The 18,157-nt window shown below is 38.6% G+C and overlaps 1 protein-coding gene across 1 annotated transcript in view; it reads right to left on the bottom strand.

The window, feature by feature from the left end:
• Positions 1–18,157, bottom strand: part of CSTF3 (cleavage stimulation factor subunit 3) — a 79,437-nt gene that overhangs the window by 44,363 nt on the left and 16,917 nt on the right. The window contains exons 2-3 of the mRNA XM_029060309.2: positions 12,955–13,056; positions 12,733–12,828 (exon numbers count right to left, since the gene is read on the bottom strand). Coding sequence (XP_028916142.1) covers positions 12,733–12,828; positions 12,955–13,056 — 198 coding nt within the window. The remainder of the gene's footprint in view (positions 1–12,732; positions 12,829–12,954; positions 13,057–18,157) is intronic.

Genomic DNA, 18,157 nt, shown 5'->3' with positions numbered 1-18,157 from the left:
TACGGGTGCTGTTCCCAATCCATGACGTATCCATGGTGGAGAGGGGCTTGTTAGTAAATTTGAGAATACCAGATTAAAAGGTGTCCAGGTACCTATCTGTACAGGACAGTCCAGCTAAACAATGGACAGCTGGGCACCCTGGCAGAGGAGAGGTCACACGCTTAGTACAGTGCTCTGCACACAGTGAACGCTCAATAAATAAGATTGAATGAAAGATTGCTAGTCACATCCATTTTACCTGCGAAGTAAGAATTGGCTAGAACTTCTCTGACTAAATATAAATGCATTAGTACAGTGCTCTGCACACAAGCACTCAAATATAATTGAATGAATGAAATGCACTAATGTAGCCATATTATTCATTCGTAATAACCGGCTAACACAATTCTGGATAGTTCTGGTAAAGCCTACCTTTAATAATGCATTAATAAATGCATAAATGTAGCCATGTTATTCATTTGTAATTGGCTAACACTATTCTGGATAATTCTGGTAAAGGCACGCTAGATGACCTTGGTTCTGGAAGTAATTTCTCACTGATTGATATCTCACTGTTCCTACAAGAAAACCTGCTCCAATTTACATTTAACTTAAGATGCTGGTTTCAGGAACTGACTGGATCATAAAGTTCAGGTACTGATGATATTTTTGCTTGGTAGCTTTGCTAATTAACAAAAGGGTTACTTAATTCAACAAGGACAAACCCCTAACTCCTGAATTACTAATGAGAGCTTATTCTCATATCTTATAGAAATATCCAATTTCTCAGGGAAAAGATCTCTTATGGTGGTATTCCTATGTACCTTAAAATTAAGGCAGACTTACCCAATCCATGTAGAGAAGAATGTCTTTTTGCCAGTTGAAATTACACCCAAGTGCCTGATGTCAGATAAGTCTTTCACAGTGGAATGCAAGGGGAACAGCAGAGAAAACTCCTAGATTTGGGGCAAAAAATTTGGGGGCAAAGAAAGACTTACGCTTTTGAACAAACTTTCCTCCTAATCTTCATTACAAAGACAGCCTGTTCTGCAAATTCTAAATTGGTGGGGGGGGGGGGGGGGGGGGTAATTTTACATGGAAAGTTCATTTTCTCATACTTTCTTCAGAAAGACCTTGGTCAAGTCACTTAAATTCTCTATGCCTGTTACCTAATCTGTAAAACCGTAAACGCCATGTGAGATGGAGACTGTGTCCAACCTGATTATCTTGTACCTCCTCTGGCGCTGATTAGTGTTCCTGGCACATATTTAATAAGCTCTAAAATAACAAACAAAAAAAACTGGAAATGAGCTTTTGAGATTTGGATAGCTCAATGGAAAGAATTATTCCAGATAAAAATGAAAGAAAATACCTGATCAAGAGAAAAAAGAAACATCATTTCTTCAATTACAAATACTTGTGAGGTCTAAGTAGGTTGAATATATCTATATTGGTCCCTTGAATGAGGCTATAGAAGTTATTCTACTTGAGCCTACATTTACTGTTTTGTTTTCTAAACAACTATCGAACAGTTTTAGAAGTATCACTGCCTGGATCAAATGATTGGCGCAACAACTGACTTCTCTCAAAGTCACACTATCACCATCACTTCTCTCCCACCTCCCCATCAACATTTGGGCAAGTTCATGTGATCAGGGAGTAGGACATGTACCTGCTTCTGGCTCTTTTGTCCCAGGACCCATCTGAGGCTCAGGCCCATCTGAACCCCAGCTTGCCTCCCTCCCTCCCCACTCCATTCACCCGAGTTTGACCCCTTCCGGAGGACGGGCATCTGGGTTATCTTGGGGCCGAAGCAGCAGACTCAGCAGAAGAGTACGGAAGGTAGGTTAAGTGTTCTATTTAACTGGCCATGGTGCACTCCCACTCTCTGCCTAAACAGTCCAGGCATAGCTGGCCCTGAAAGGTTAAAGAGTCTGCTTTTCTCAGCTACCGATCCAAAGCTGAAGTTCCTTCAATCACCATTTAGGGAGCTCTATAGCGCTCTGTACTGAGTACTTGGGAGAGTACAAAAGAGCTAGCAGACATGATTCCTGCCCTCAAAAGCTAAACTTTTAAGTCCCAAATGGAGTAAAATGCAGGAGGAACAGTTATACAGTGAACTGTGGTTTCAATTAATTAGAAAATCAATCTACATTTCTATATAATATCTGATTGTACCTGACTGGATCACAGCACTTCACTGAGCACCTATGTGCTCCTGTACAAGATTCTCGGAAACAAAAACAGCCAAAAGCCCTGTTTTGAAGATCTTATGATGTAATGGATTAGATGCTTCTTACTGTTTCCTTAAAACAACATTTCCAAGACATCATACATTGGCAACTTCCTTATTAATCCCACTCAATAACCAGGCTTCTTGTTACGGATCTTTCTCGCTTCCAAATCCCTTCATCCAGAATGGAAATCTATGGATAGGATCTTACATCTTTCGATTTTACTACTTAATGGGCTTGGGAGTGAAGGTGGAAAGTAATTATCAGAATCATGTTTTTGGGTCACTTATAGCTTCCATGCCTTTCAATCATCCCACTACCAAAGACATTTGAGCTAGTTTTAAGGTTTCCTTTCTTATTAACAGTTTGCTCCAAAGATATATATATATATATATATATATATATATATATATATATATATGTATACATGTACTGGTATAAACAAATCCTTAGCTCTACTTAAAAAGGACCATTATACATAATGAATATAAATACATCATTTATCTCCAATATTAAAAACTCATACTATAAACTGATTATACAGGACCTTTCAGCTCAAATGATGGTGCCAATACCATTTTTTAAAGGGAGGTGCAACTAAGATAGTCAAGCTTGTCCCTAACCATTTAGTCTCCCAACTAAATAATAACAGGTTAATGAGTGTGGTGAATTGGGGGAAATGGAGGGACAAGACTGAGAAAATATGAAGAAGAGATGGAAGATGCTGTTTTAGAGAGCAAGCCCAAGGTAGATTAGAGGAATGAGGCAGAACAGTCAAGGGGAGAGAGATGGACAGCTAAACTCTAACAGGCTTTTTATCCTCGGCTTCCCACTGCCACTCCGGATATGGACGGATATGGACTGATCCCAAAACTTGTGGAGCCAGAATAGGACTTTCTGATATAACAAATTACTGTTCTGGGTGCAATGTAGATGGCTATGATTTTTCCATTTTCCTTCCAACAAGATTTAAGACTCAGAAAAGCAAAGATTCTGGTCATTTTAGATTAAGGTACATTGGATCCTGAGAAGCTCTATTCAGGCAATGCCCTATTTATCTCCGTCTAACTCAATTCAACACAAAAATATTAAAATTTAGACATTTTTTCAATATTGTGGAAGACAATCCTCCAACAGTTGTGACAATGGTGTTTGCAACTTTAAGGATGGCCCACATGCCACAAATGAGTTATGAGGAGCCTGTACAATAATATAGAAAATATCCTTTATTAATTTGATCATTACCATATATATAGGATAGGATGAAATAAAAGCTTTTCTAGGGAGATCTATTTTATACTTCCAATCAAAGCTGTTTGTTAAAAATTATAATGACATGACATACAGCTGTTAAATCAAACACTATCCGGCAATTCTAGAAAACCAATTTCAGCCATGTGCCTCTTGGAGCTGTTTCTGTATCCATTCATTCATTCATTCATTCATTCAGTGGTATTTATTGAGTGCTTATTGTGTGCAGTGCACTGCACTAAGTGCTTGAATAATAATGATGATGGTATTTGTTAAGCGCTTACTATGTGTCAGCACTGTTCTAAGCGCTGGGGTAGAAAAAAGGTAATCGGTTGCCCCACGTGGGGCTCACAGTCTTAACCCCCATTTTTACAGATGAGGTAACTGAGGCACAGAGACATTAAGTGACTTGCCCAAAGTCACACAGCTGACAAGTGGAGGAGCCAGGATTAGAATCCACGACTTCTGACTCCTAAGCCGGTGCTTTCCACTAAGCCACAGTGTTTCTCTGTGCCACTACTCAGGCTAGGCAGTGAATTTTATTTGCAAACCGCTTCTCCATCCACCATGCCCACACCTCTCTTTGAGAAAATAAAGTTCCACTAAGCTTCTGGAGGTCTCCTCTTTTGGATTTCTGAAACTGTTGATGGAACCCCAAGCACTTCAAAAATTCATATGGCTTCCCTAAAGCAGCTGAACTGATGCTTCTGGAGTCAACTGTCAGGTGGTGGGGAAATCTATGTGATAGGCTCCCAAGTTCCATTAGTAATCCTGAAAAATGAGAAGGACACCCCATTGACCTTTATGTTCTCAACCTAACAGGATAAATTTGAGCGAGGGCAAGCACCACAAAAAGTAAAAAAAAAATACATACATAGGGAAAGTCTCAACTCACTAACGGTTATATATCGTCTACATACTTTTAAAACATTGAGTCTACAGATTAAGAAAACTGAAGAGTTTTAGTAGATACAATAATTTAAAACAAAACTTTTTGGGGACCTCAAGTCTAACGGAAACACTGAAGTCCCAATTCTGCCACTGATACGCAAGTGACCTTGGGCAAGTCACTAACAACTCTGGGCTCCCATTCCATCATCTGCATAATGGGGAGTAACAGAACTCATCTTCCCATCCAAACCCTGTTCTCCCCAGGACATCCCCATCACTGCAGACAGCACCACCACCACCCTCTGCCGCAAGTCCCTAACCTTGGCGTTATCCCCGACTCATATTTATTCAATCCTCATATTCAAGCTGTCAGCAAATCCTGTCGGTTCGACCTTGACGATATCACTAAAACCCGCCCTTTCTTCTCCATCTAAACTGCTACCAGCTGATTCAAGTGCTCTACACGTTGATTGTATACGTGCTTTGCAAAATGTTTTTTCCAATTATCCATTAAGTAACTCCATTTCATGCAGGGCACTGATATGGTGCTATACAAGTGTTTTTAAAAGGATTTCATACTTAATGCTTCATTAGAACACAATGTTTCACTAAAGAGAATTCTTTATTCCAATTACCAAATAATCTTAGGTCAGGTCCATCTGGCACCAATTCACTAGAGAATTGCCATGTGACTGATCAGTAGGCAAAATTCCTTAATGCAGTCAAGACAGGAGACAAATACGTGCAAAGGCTGAACTACGTAGCTGATTCTTCACCCTGCATTTATGCTGGACTTCACGATATGACTCAAATCTCAGACTCAGACAACTATCAGACAGCTCCTCCAGAAAGAAAACCACTACTAGGGATGGATTCCCAATCAACTGAACAGTTAGAGGGCCAAGCTCTTTGCAAAAGGGCTTGCTACTTGTCATTCAGTAGCAAACAGGCACAACGATATAGAACACAGAAGACTATAGACTCCAAAGCCCACAGATAAAATATTTACTTAAAATATTCTGCTTGTTTCTCAATTTAATACTCTTAATGTTGAAATTCATTTCAAAGAAAATGTTCATAAATTAAAGTTTCCTAAACACTGCACTGAACTGCCATCTTTTACAGGAAAATTATCAACAAGGAAAGTAGAAACCTGATAAAAGTACCAGTGATATTTTTCATTTAGATGTAGAGTGTGCCTATATAGTCTCTCTCCTGTCTTGGAACTTTTACCATATTCATTATCTGTTAAGCAGAACAATTTGAGTCAACGCTGTTTGGGTACTACAGATTTCTTCCATGACAACCCAAAACAATTATATGTTCTTGGAAAACTACTCTGTCATCCCTCAACCATTTTTCAGTGATGGATGGAAGTGGGTAGAGGGAGATTTTTTTAACAAAACCTACTGCACGCTTAAGTCACATGCCCTTCATTGCACTTAATCATTTCAAACTAAAAGAAAACTACAGAAAAAAAACTTCTTATCCTACATGTAGGAGTTAAACATGTTATAACTACATGATGGCACTTTGACAAACTACAAATGATTCAAGTTTATGTTACATTAATAATTAAAGTACTATACAACTGGTGAGAAACTGAGATGGGAGATCAACACTTGCATGCTAAAAAAGAACTGAATTTCACTTTTAAATTATTTCCCACATTAATTCTCTGAACTTCTAAGATTCTCCAAAATCAAAGGGAGTTATTCCACATGTTGCTCAAGGCTCCGAATTCAATTTATCCTGCCATTTTCAGTTGATAGCACTGGGAATCTATGAGTTAGGGAATAGAAACATTTTTCTATAAGCACCCACAAATATAAGATACATCAACTTCCCTCTAAAGTTTTGTGGACTGAAAAGACACCACGAGATCTAGTGGGCAAGTCAGGTTGGAGGCCGGTAATTTTTACACTTGGCAGCCTTCCCCTCCTCCGGCACCACTCGGATCCAGAGATTAGCCATCAAGCTGTACTCATGCTAAACAATACTAATATTACAGAGGAGTAATGTTTCAAACATTCTAGAGTATTCTAGCAATTTGTATTGGGCTGTGCAATTACCTGCTGCTGTTGCTATGTGCAAAGTATCCGAGTCTCTACAACATAAATCCCTCAAAATCACTAACACAAGAGGCAGATCCCCACAGGAAAAGGAACAGAGAAAGGGGGAAAGCAACTTTATGGATAACATATAGGCACAGGATTCCTACCACAGGGTGGAAGATTACAAAAGGCAAATGATTACAAAGAAATATCTTTGTGCCAATACTCGGCAAAATCCTCTTTGCTTGTATTATCTGGAAAAGTTGCTTCACCACCCTATCTACCCACTTTGACTTTGAAAATCTGGCCAATCCAACGTTAGTTCAGCGTGCTACATAAACTGATTCATTTGTGGTGTTTCCAATATTGTTATAAAATAAATCCTCAAAATTGTATTATCATTAATACTATATGGCAGTAATTATGGCACTCAGGCTATCAATCTGAGTTCATTCAGAAACCACAGGAGTACCCTATAAATGTATGCTAAAATCGCATGTCCAGCTAGTTTAAATTTGTTGATTCAATTTGCAAGCACCACAAATTACGTCTTCTCTAGGCAGCTGTAACTGGACGATAGGTTTGAACGAGAAACATTTACCTGATAGCTAAAAACTTTCCGGGTACTTTTAGAAGCAGCAGTAACTCAGAGGCCTTTGATAAAGGTCTCTCTAATGTTATAGGAAAAACCATTATTGGACCTCTTAAATTAGAGGGAGTTGTCTGTGAATAGGGCTGGGAATTACATAAACCTGAACTCTAGTGGAGTTCTCCTCTTGAAGCGATCACGATACGACTGAATAAACTGACTCATCTGAAGCAATGGTAGATTTTTCTTCTTTTCTGACATCTACGATAATGGGTTGTGAACTGTAAATTATGAGTCACATTTAATGACTTGAATGCTTTCTAATTTCTTTATAGAATTTCAGTGAAATATTCAGGATTTTATAAACCCATCAGGAGCTCTTACTGGCATAATTACACATCATATATACACAAATGTTAAAAAACATCAATATATAGTACTTAAAGAAGACACCTCTAAAAGGTGAAGATCAAAGGTCAGCGTGGGGTCTACAGTCACATTACATATTTTCCAAGTCAGACTATTCCCATCTGTGTCATCGCATTTCAAGTTCTTCAAGGCCAAAATTACTTCTAAGAGCAATTCTCATATTTATTAAATACGCATACAAACAAAAAGGTCCATTGAACAGAATCAGTATTTTTTTCCTACAAAAAAGGGAGTATATTTGAATTTTGAAAAAAAAAACACCTTAATGTTCTGTTAATGCCTTTTATGGTGGGGATGATGTCTGTTTTCACTGAGAAAATGGTCTTGCAATATACAATGGCAACTGTCTGCTGTACAGGGTGGTACAGTATTAGCACTACAATGAATGGCAAAACCTTTCACTTTGAAATACAGCACACTAGAAAATGCACTTTGGGGTTCCCACCAAATAATATGAAGAAACTAGGAAGCAAAATTTTATTGATGGAAAAGAACCCTACTTTTGAGTTGCTTCAAAAACATCTTGTATAAACAGCTTTGTCCTTGGCTTTTAGAAGTCTGCGTCGCAGTCTCAAGAGAATCCCAAGAAAGAGAATGTATAGCCCATGTTTGTGGACGAAGTAAAACACTGTTACAAATGAAGGGGTGACACTAAGAACACTTGCAGAGCACATAAACAGAGCTCCTGGGCAAATGCCTCCACAGTAGGAAATGGTAAATTTCTTTCAGCAGACATTACCAGTACTTTTAAAAATGCTTCATTTGTATCTATTTCCATCAGAGCAATTTTTACTTGATGCATAATCTGATCACACATTTGGTCAACCCCACATTTCTGCGGCACATCAAGTGCTTTGCCAAAAATTTTCAGGCTTCCGTTTTTTTAAATATGCACCCCTACATTTGCACATAAATTATGAGACTAAAATAGTGAAATTTTAAGGAAATATATAAGTTAAATGGACTTGATTTCTAAGAAAAGATTTTCAGTAGTCACAGACATGGACTAACATTTATTACAAACAGAAAAGGAGCATGTTCATAAGGGGTTGAATAAAGTATGGCTATCAAAAGCACTCTACTAAAAATAAAACAAATTGCCATGACTTCCGATAAGTACACGAAAGTTACAGTGTGGCAAGCGTAAAATATTTAATCTACATTTAAGAGCACCAGAAAGGTTCTTCTTACACATTTCATAGTATAATACAGTTATTTTCTGATTACTAACTTAAATTGTGTTTGAAGAGGGAATAGCAGTGGAGAAGTTTATTTCAAATTAGGTCACTCCAGCTTCATCCTGAAAGGTCACTTCCGTTTTTCCAAGCAGAAGGCTTATTTTCAAAAATCGATAAATGTTTTCAAATCCAGCATTTAAATAAGAAGCAATGAGTTGTAATTGTCTACATACTTTTATTAAGCAATTACATGTTTCATAGACAATAAGATACATTCATATTAAGGTCAGAAGCATATGTATTACCCTCTTCATTCCTCTTCCAGATATCATGAAATGTCTTTGGGTAGACAAATAAGGACTTGAATCAGTCAGTGAGATTTATTGAGTGCCTTACTGTGTGCATCATCTAAAGTGGCTCAAGTCAGAAAACTAGTGAGAGCAGAGTACACTTCTACACGCAAACTTGGACTACAGAATAGGAGTAACACACATCTTAATATTAACAGCACAAAAGTGCATAAATGTGCGTATGCATACTTTCTACTTTTCTGGTTTTAGGTACCAGGCACCATAAAAGCAACGAAAGCAAACTCAAAACTCTTCTTCTCCATTGGACACAGAAGCAGTGGATTTAAACAGATTTTTAAAATCTTTCAGAAGCTCCATTTAAAATGTTGGCAATTGAACAAGGAAGAAAATACTATTGTTCAAAATACATAAACAAAGAACGTATTGACAATCAAAAAGTAAAATACTTCTATTTTTTCCTTAAGGTCTGGAAATTTCATTTCAAAAGAATACACAGCTATAAAAATTCTCACCCAATTATTGATTCCAGTAAAATTACAACATACATAACATTTTTAAATAATCTCAAAATGCTGTAAGGGGGTAGGGTTTAAAAAGTAAGCAACAACGAAATATTGTTTCTGACTCTGAAGTCACTTCCAGTGATCTTCTAGGTCACGGGCACAACTAAAATCTGTATGTTGATCTTATAGGTGTATATGGATGAGAAAAATTAGCTGGTCAAGTATCATCTTAGAAGAACGCACAGAGAACAGTCTGTAACGTAATGCGCTTTTCGTGAAGGAACTAATGTATGCTAATTAAATGAATAAGACATATTTTAATCAATACACAATCCAAGACGAAAACAACTGGAGAATGGGCCAAAATCACATTGATAATATTGGTATTACTCATCTGCTAACTTTCTCTCTATATGAAAACATACCTAGTAACTCCCTTCCTCTAATCTTTCTTTAAGTGGGGCTGATTTTTAGTTTCATTCTATTCAATTCATTCTACTCAAAACAAAAGGCAGTGTTTTACTACAAAAAACATTTTATGATATCAAACAGTAAAAACAGCCTTTTGAAGTTCATTTATACATCCCGAAGCCAACCAATCCAGGTAAATTAATTCTAGGTGCTTAAGGAGTAATCAGGCTCATTCTGTCTCTACTGTAATTTAAAATCAATAGTTTCATGTTCACTTGTGCTCAGTGTAAATTACGCAAATACTGTTACACTGATTGACTATAGATACTAATTCAGAATGTTTTGAACAAACTATCACTCTTGGCAAGAGCTGTCCATGTAATGAGACCCTACAATAAAGAAGACATTTATACTGCATCATTTTGTGACATACTCAACTGTGTTTTTATTATTTAAGCATTCTCCCTAGAATAACCACTGTCCAATACAGAATTTAAAAAGTAACCCTCTGCTTAAGGAGATTGTGTTTTAACCACAAATACTGTATGCCAAATTAAGTTTACCCTTTCCAAAAGTAAATATAAGAGTGAAATCTCATATTGGAGAGTGAATAAACCAAAACTGAGAAGGCAGAAAAATACAGCATATAGCTCGAGACCTATATTCCTGGAGTTAGAAAATGAACGTATCAATTTCCAACCCGATGAGATATTGCCATGAGGAGGCATTACTTACAATACCACATCTTTGAGATGATAACGGAAAATCTTTAAACAACTTACTTCCCTAATTTAGGAACAATTTTTGCTAAATGTCATAAAAGCAATTTAACCAAATCAAATACAGAACTAACTCGGATAAATAGGGAAGTAGAAGAAGAAGAGAATCACTGAAGTGGCATACAGATGATAACTGCCCCCAAAGTTATTTTGTGTCTGTTTGTCTGTGTCTGGCAAATGTAACAAGGTAAAACTAAACGTAATAAAACGTCCAAATAATGAACACAAAGCTGAACTTTTCAAGCCATCAGGGATACTAACACAAGAGAAGGAAGAATTTATTTAAAAAGGTGAACTTTCCTTGTTCCTATGTGAACCCCAGAACACTAAAAACATGTCACCAATTAAAAAACCCAATTTACACTGGGCTAGGAACCACATTTTAATGCCTCATTTAATTAACGCACAAACATCTGCATGTATTACAGAAGCAGAATGCCTAACCTACATCCATTTAGACTGCGGTCTGGGGAACCTGATTTGTTCTATGCCTACTATGAATGGAGCACAGAGTCATGGCGTCTTTCCTAGATTAAAGAATATTATCTTATTCAACTGCCAGCTTCTGTCTAATGCATGAAATAACAGTTAGGATACCTTGAGATTGTTAGGGTAGTTTTTTGTTTTTTTTTTTTACTACAGATAAACATATCACTACATTTTCCATTCCACAAAACATTATACATTACAATTGGGCAGCCTCATACGTGAGCTGGCTTCTTTGCAATGCCTGTGCTCCAGTGCAGTTCAAGTTCAGGCGATCCAGGTATCTTGTGTTAATGAGCGGCACCAAGGAACATATATGTCTGCATAAGTTCCACTCAGGTATTCACTCACCTTTTACTTTTGTAGGCGTCTACTTGGATGGCTTAGTTTAAGAGGGAAGAAATGATCCCAAAGCCTGAATGAGGAAGTCCTTGAGGTTTTGTTCAGACTATGTGTAGCAAAAAGGAGAAATCGCAACTAAACGTCGCAAATTGCATCACAGACTACACACAAACACACAAGCACACGTGTGCACTCATACACGGCACTTCACTAAATGTCTTCCTTTTTTGCAAGATGAAATAATTCAAAATACAGTACAAATAAAAATTAGTATTTAATTATGTTCTATAATTTGTATTTTAAAGTTCAGCCAAAGCAGCATTAACTTAAGACTTTAGAGAATTTCAGGCCTCGAAATGACCTATTGAAATTAACTCAATTTTTAAATTTCCTGAAAAAGATGTATCACATTCCAATGACATGTGGATCTCTCACCTCACTGATACATAATCCTGACTGTCAACCCCTAGTTATAAAAGTGGAAATCAAATATTTTAAATGGTTGAATTCTAATTACAATAATGAATGTAACTGAGAAATTGAGTATTACATAAGCCTTAGTTGATATTTTAAGAGAGTCATCTGAAAAGGCAAAACTTAAATTCCTATTAGCTATATTAAAATGTTTTTAAATTTTCACAATCATGGTGTAGGTAGGAGAATTTCTTTAGATATCTAGTAGGCTTTGTCTTTCGGAGAATGGAATAACTTTCTTAGCCTGCATAAAGTCACAAAAACTCCTTCAAAGTATGAAAACACTTACAGTCTGTGATGATGTATTAACTATACAGTTGTACTTCAAAAACATGCACTTCAAGAACATTTACATTTTGAAATCATCCCTCTCCACCTAAAGTATTTAACAACTTTGGAGACAGACAAAATACCTTATTGTAACTAAGGTCACATTTCATTATTTTCCAGAGTAGCCCATTCACATTAGTTTGTAGGTATGAACAAAAAGAAAAATGAGTTCTAAATAAATGACACAGGAGGCAATAAATTGACACATGACAAGTAAATAAAAGGCTAAAGCACTCCAATACCATTGAAACTGTTTTAATGTTGTTGCAGCTCCATAATGCAACAATCATCATCTTGTAAAAAGACCCAAATTTTAGAATTCATTTTTAATTACTCCTTCACACCTATTTTACAGAATAAGGCAAGAGACACTTAAATTCTCCTTGTCCTGGTTGTGGCCATACCTAACTGAAATTATCTTCTACCACTGTAATGGAAATGTTAATTCCTAGCAAATGCTATGTAAGAAAAGATAAAAATAAAATATTAACCTCTGCTTCAATGTACAGTTTCCAGAATCTGCCAGAACTGGGGAACTGGGCAACAAGGCGTTCATAGGTCTTCCGTGCTTTGTCTATAGGTTGATTCTAAAAGTGAAAACCAATAAACAGCATTTACAATATTATGATTTTGTAAATAGTGATTATTTACTCCAGTACCAAATAGTGTGATTGGACCCATAGAGAAGGAAATGTAATCCTATGTCACTAAACCTGTGCCTCTCGAATGAGAATGCTCCATGCGTCAAGGTCATATGGATTCTCTTCTAATTTCTTTTCGGCTTTCTTGACTTTCTCTGGGACATATTCTGCAGCCTGGAAAAAAATAAGAGATAAATTTCCATGTAGCACGCCAGTTACCTAGAACAATCACTAGTGTTTCACAGGGCAAAAGTGTTACACGAAATGCTCATATGCACGTTTCCCTCTCTATGACAAAGATCATCCCAATGTATTTTCAAAAAGGGGAAGAAACTACTGCATTTACCTAGTGAATAATTGTATTAAATATCAATCAATATCATGTATTGAACAGTGCAGAGCACTGTACTGGGCATTTGGCAGAGTGTACTTTTTTGTGGTACCTGTTTAGTGCTTATGATGTGCCAGACACTGTACTAAGTGCTGGAATGGATAAAAGCTAATCAGGTTGGACACAGTCCATGACCCACATGGGGGAAATCACACTCTTAATCCCCATTTTACAGATGAAGTAACTGAGGCACAGAGAAGTTAAGTGACTTGCCCACAGCAGAGAAGAGCATGGGAACCAGAGCCTGAAACCTGGATTCTAATCCTAGCTCTGCCAACTGTCTGTAGTGTGACATTAGGCAAGTCACTTCTTCACTTCCCTGTGCCTCAGTTTCCTCAACTATAAAACGGGAACACCTGTTCGCCCTCCTAGTTAGACAGTGAGCCCCATGTGAGACGGAGACTGTGTCCGACCTGATTAACCTGTATCTACCCCAGTGCTTAGAACAGTGCCTGGCATATTGTAAACACTCACACACCACAAAAAAGTAAGCACAAAATACTACAATTATAATTATTGTTATTAAGAATGGATTTGGAAGGGAAGACACACAGGTCAGCTTTGTTTGAGCTGGCAGAACATTCAAGTAGAACTGCTGTGCTGAGGGAGATGTGAGGGTGATCCCCAGAGAGGTGAAAACTTAAGACATGAAAGCAGGTAAGTACTGGAACTCATAACGGAGCTTGTGCGGGACATTTGGTGAGAAGAAACAGGTGAAAGACCCAACAAATTAAACTGAAAAGGCACATTTGGAGAGGTAGGTGAACCACATGAGTGCTCTGCTGGCCAAACCAAGATCTGAGAGTGTCCCGGAGAGTAGGCACAAATCTTGAAGGTGACTGAGAGGCCAAGGATTAGGACAGAGTAGAGCTGTTAGTCCTGGCTAGGAGGTCACTGGTGATTTTGAAGAAAGCTCTCAGTGGAACGATGGGGTTGTAAACCTGACTGTATGGTAGGGAAGCAGCGTGGACTAGTGGAAAGAGCACGGGCCTGGGAGTTACATCCCAATCCCAATCCCTAATCCTAGTAATAATCCCAGCTACGCCACATGTCTGCTGTGTGACCCCGGGCAAGTCGCTTCACTTCAGTCCCTCGGGGATCTCATCTATAAAATGGGAATTGAGACTGTCAGCCCCCAAATGGGACATGGACTACGTCCAACCTCATTTCCTTTTCTTCCACTCCCTTCTGTGTCACCCTGACTTGCTCCCTTTATTTATCACCGGTACGGAACTTACGTACATATATGCAATCTATATTCATGTCTTTGGACTGTAAACTCGCTAAGGGCAGGGAATGTGTCTGTTATATTGTCATAGGGTACTCTTCCAAGCACGCAGTACGGTGCTCTGCACACAGTAAGTAGTAAGTACTTACCCCAGTGTTTAGTTCAGTGACTAGCATATGGGAAGCCCTTAACAAATACCATAAAAAGAAAAAAGTGAAGGCAGCATGTACATACAATGTGCTCAAGAAGTATGGACAGGAATAGGAGGAAGAGAGGAGCAATAGCTAGGGGATCGAGAAGGCTTTTAGGAATAGGGGAGACTCGGGCACACTTGAAAGCAGTAGGGAAAGAGTTGTTTGTGACAGTGAGAGACTGAAGGTAGTGGCATGAATGGAGAACCAAGTGGTAGGTGTTTTTAAGAGATGAAAGGTAACAGGGTCAGAGGCCAAGGAAAGGGAGGGGACATTTAATGAGCAGGCAAGAGGAGAAAGAGGAAGGAGCGTATTGTCTGACATGCAACTATTTCCCCACTGCAATTTAGACAAAGTCTGAAGTCGAAGCAAATGTAAAACTCACTGACCCCTGCTGATTTCAGCATTTCTATAATTGAACATTTCATGACATTGTTCCACAGAAACTAACATCCTCCAAGACACATACTTTCTTAAAATTGGTATAATAGTTTCTCGGCTTTGCTTTCCTCTTCCAAAATTCCCCGGAGCATAGGATTGACAGTTTTATTGGAAATTGGATATCCTACAATCTATTTATGCTCAGCTCTTGCCAAACAATCCTTACTCCTACTTCGGTCGTTAGCTGGATCCTGCTGTCACTGGCTACCAAGTGATCACTGTAGTTGGGATAATAGAGAAAGGTGGATGTGTGCCCATTAGTATTCCCTCTCCTGCCCTTCCCATCTAGCCAGAAACCCCATCTTCCCTGGTTAGTTTCGGCATTTGACCTGATCCCTGGCTTTCCTCTCCCCATGGAGGGCTTTGGACAGTTCTCTCCTTCTCCCAGGAAAACAGTGACTCTCTCCTCTATCCTTACTACCCTGTGCAGCATCTCAGCAGGGATGCGGAGAGTTGCCCAGAATATTCCGGTGAATGGGAGGAGTCAACCGGAGTGAGCTCTGTGAAGAAGTGAGGTGGCAATATTTAGGACTCAAATGCAGAAGCCAGCTGAAAGAGGCTCTTGGACTCACATTACTAAATGGTACTGGCACTGTTTCCAATCTGCTTGGCCAACAGAGACTCAGCTAGTCTAGATCAACGAAGCGACGTGGCAGACAATGTGCCTTATTATTAATAACAACTGTGCCGTTTGTTAAGCTTTTACTGTTGAGGCAGGATAATCAGACTGGCAAGTACTGGGCTCACAATGATAGGGGGTGCTCTCCTCAGTGCTTAGTATAATGTTCTCCACATGGCAGGCACTTAAAATGACGTTGACTGAATGATTCAGTAACTTCCTATAGTTAAAATCGAGCAGGGAGAGTTCGGGAAAAGGAGAATTCTGCCCAGCAGGCCAATACTCTGAAAGAACCTGGAGCCTGAGTGAATATGCTGCATTCCAAATACAACTATCAAAATAATTACTGTGACATTAACTGGGCAAAGATTCAATTATCTGAAATATGAAGGAAGGGTAACATGGGTTATGGGTGACTCGTGTGTAACTCAAAATTTTATTATAGCCAAAACTAGTTTCAACTTTTACCAAAGACTTCCCATGGGCTGCCAATAAAGAGTAAAAAAAAATTTCCTTTAATTCCCCTGGTGAAGAACTGAGTAATGAAAAGCTCAAAATGACTGCAACAGGAGACAGTAATAGATGCTAAAGAATCAGTCCCTGAATAACTAAGTTAAGATTTTATTTTCTATTTTAGAAAGAAAAAAAATCAGAGATCACATTGAAATCCTACTTTAGATAAAGGTAAAAAAAAGTCCTTCATGTATCAATAAACATAAAACCCAATAACTGCATTCTTAAAAAAATCCATTTATGCAAAGTGTTTCTTCTGAATCACTGCAGCAAAATGAGGAGTTGGGTGTGCAAAGATTCAGGTTTTTCATATTTTAAAAACAAACTGGCATTTAGATAACCTTCAGCATTACAAAGGAGACTTCCCACATTAAAGATCTGAAATGCTTGCTAAAAATGACTGTTCTTTAATGTCTCCTTTAGAGCTTCTCCTTCAAATTCACGGTTCCATGCATGTGAACTGAGAAGGCATGGAAGAAAGGACATAGGCTCAAGTTAAGATGGCATTTCATCATCCCTTGCACTGATGGGATTATGAATGGTCGGGCTACAAAGCCAATGACTTATCCTGATTTCAAGTATCAGAAATCAATCATATTTATTGACCACTATGTGCAGAGCACTGTATTAGGCACTTCGGAGAGTAAAATACAATAGAAATTATCAGACGTGTTGCCTGCCAATAACAAGCTTGCAGTCTAGAGGGGGAATAAAATAATACAGGATAAAATGCTCAACAGTTCAAGTGCCTTTCAGTGTAGGAAGTAACCCTGCAGAGCTTGGTTCGGATAAGAAAACTGTTGCGTGCCTTGGTGGAAAGAGCAGGGGCTTGGGAGTCAGAGGACGTGAATTCTACTCCCAGGCTCTGCCACTTTTCTGCTGTGTGACCTTGGGCATGCCATTTCACTTCTCTCTGCCTCAGTTATCTCATCTGTAAAATGGGGATTAAGACGGTGAGCCCCATGTGGGACAACCTGATTACCTCGTATCTATTCCGGTGCTTGTTACAGTGCTGAGTGCCTAACACACCCTAGGAGCCAAAGGGGTTGGAGGAAGAGTCAAGGTGACACTCTTTTTTTAAAAAAAAAAACAAAAAATGCTAACCTCAAAAACACAAATCTCTAAAAACTATAGTCGACCTGAAACAGGGAGAGTCCATAGAGGGCTTCAACTTCCCGTTGTCTAATCAACCAGACTCACAACAAAAATAAAGTGCTTTCATAAGTGGCATGGTGCTTTGCACATAGTAAGCGTTCAATAAATACGACTGAATGGACAGCTCACGGGCTTGGGAGTCGGAAGGGCTTCAGTGCTTAGAACAGTGTCTGACACAGAGTAAGTGCTTTAAAATGCCATTTAAAAAGGACCTGGGTTCTAATCCAACTCCAGCACTTGTCTGCTATGTGACCTTGATCAAGTCACTCCACTTCTCTGAGTTTTAGTTACCTCATCTGTAAAATGGGAATCAAGAATGGGACTTGTGGGACTGGACCGCGTCCAACCTGATTAACTAGTATCCAGCCCAGCACTCGGTCCAGTGCCTGGCACAAAGTAAGAGCTTAACACCATAAGAAATACACACAGAATTTATAGTATGGAGATTCCCTCTCACATTTAAACCAGGCTATCATGAGGCTTAACTGCCTGTAAATTGACAAACGGAGGAAGTCAACGAAAATACTTCCAATAAAGCCATTATTAGGGGCCTCCTTCATTGAAGTCTGATCACATACATGCTTAGGATGTGAACTTATTGACCCAATCTAAAAACTCGGTTCTTTCACCATTTGCTTGTACTGTGTAATAACAGTAGCAGTGGCATTTGAGTGTTCCCTTGGTGGGGTGTACCTACAGAGCAGGAGAGTGCCAAATTGCCCACAAAAAGCTTACAC

This window comes from Ornithorhynchus anatinus, chromosome 3, assembly GCF_004115215.2.
Source record: "Ornithorhynchus anatinus isolate Pmale09 chromosome 3, mOrnAna1.pri.v4, whole genome shotgun sequence".
Lineage (NCBI taxonomy): Eukaryota > Metazoa > Chordata > Mammalia > Monotremata > Ornithorhynchidae > Ornithorhynchus > Ornithorhynchus anatinus.
This window is presented reverse-complemented; position numbering and strand designations above follow the sequence as displayed.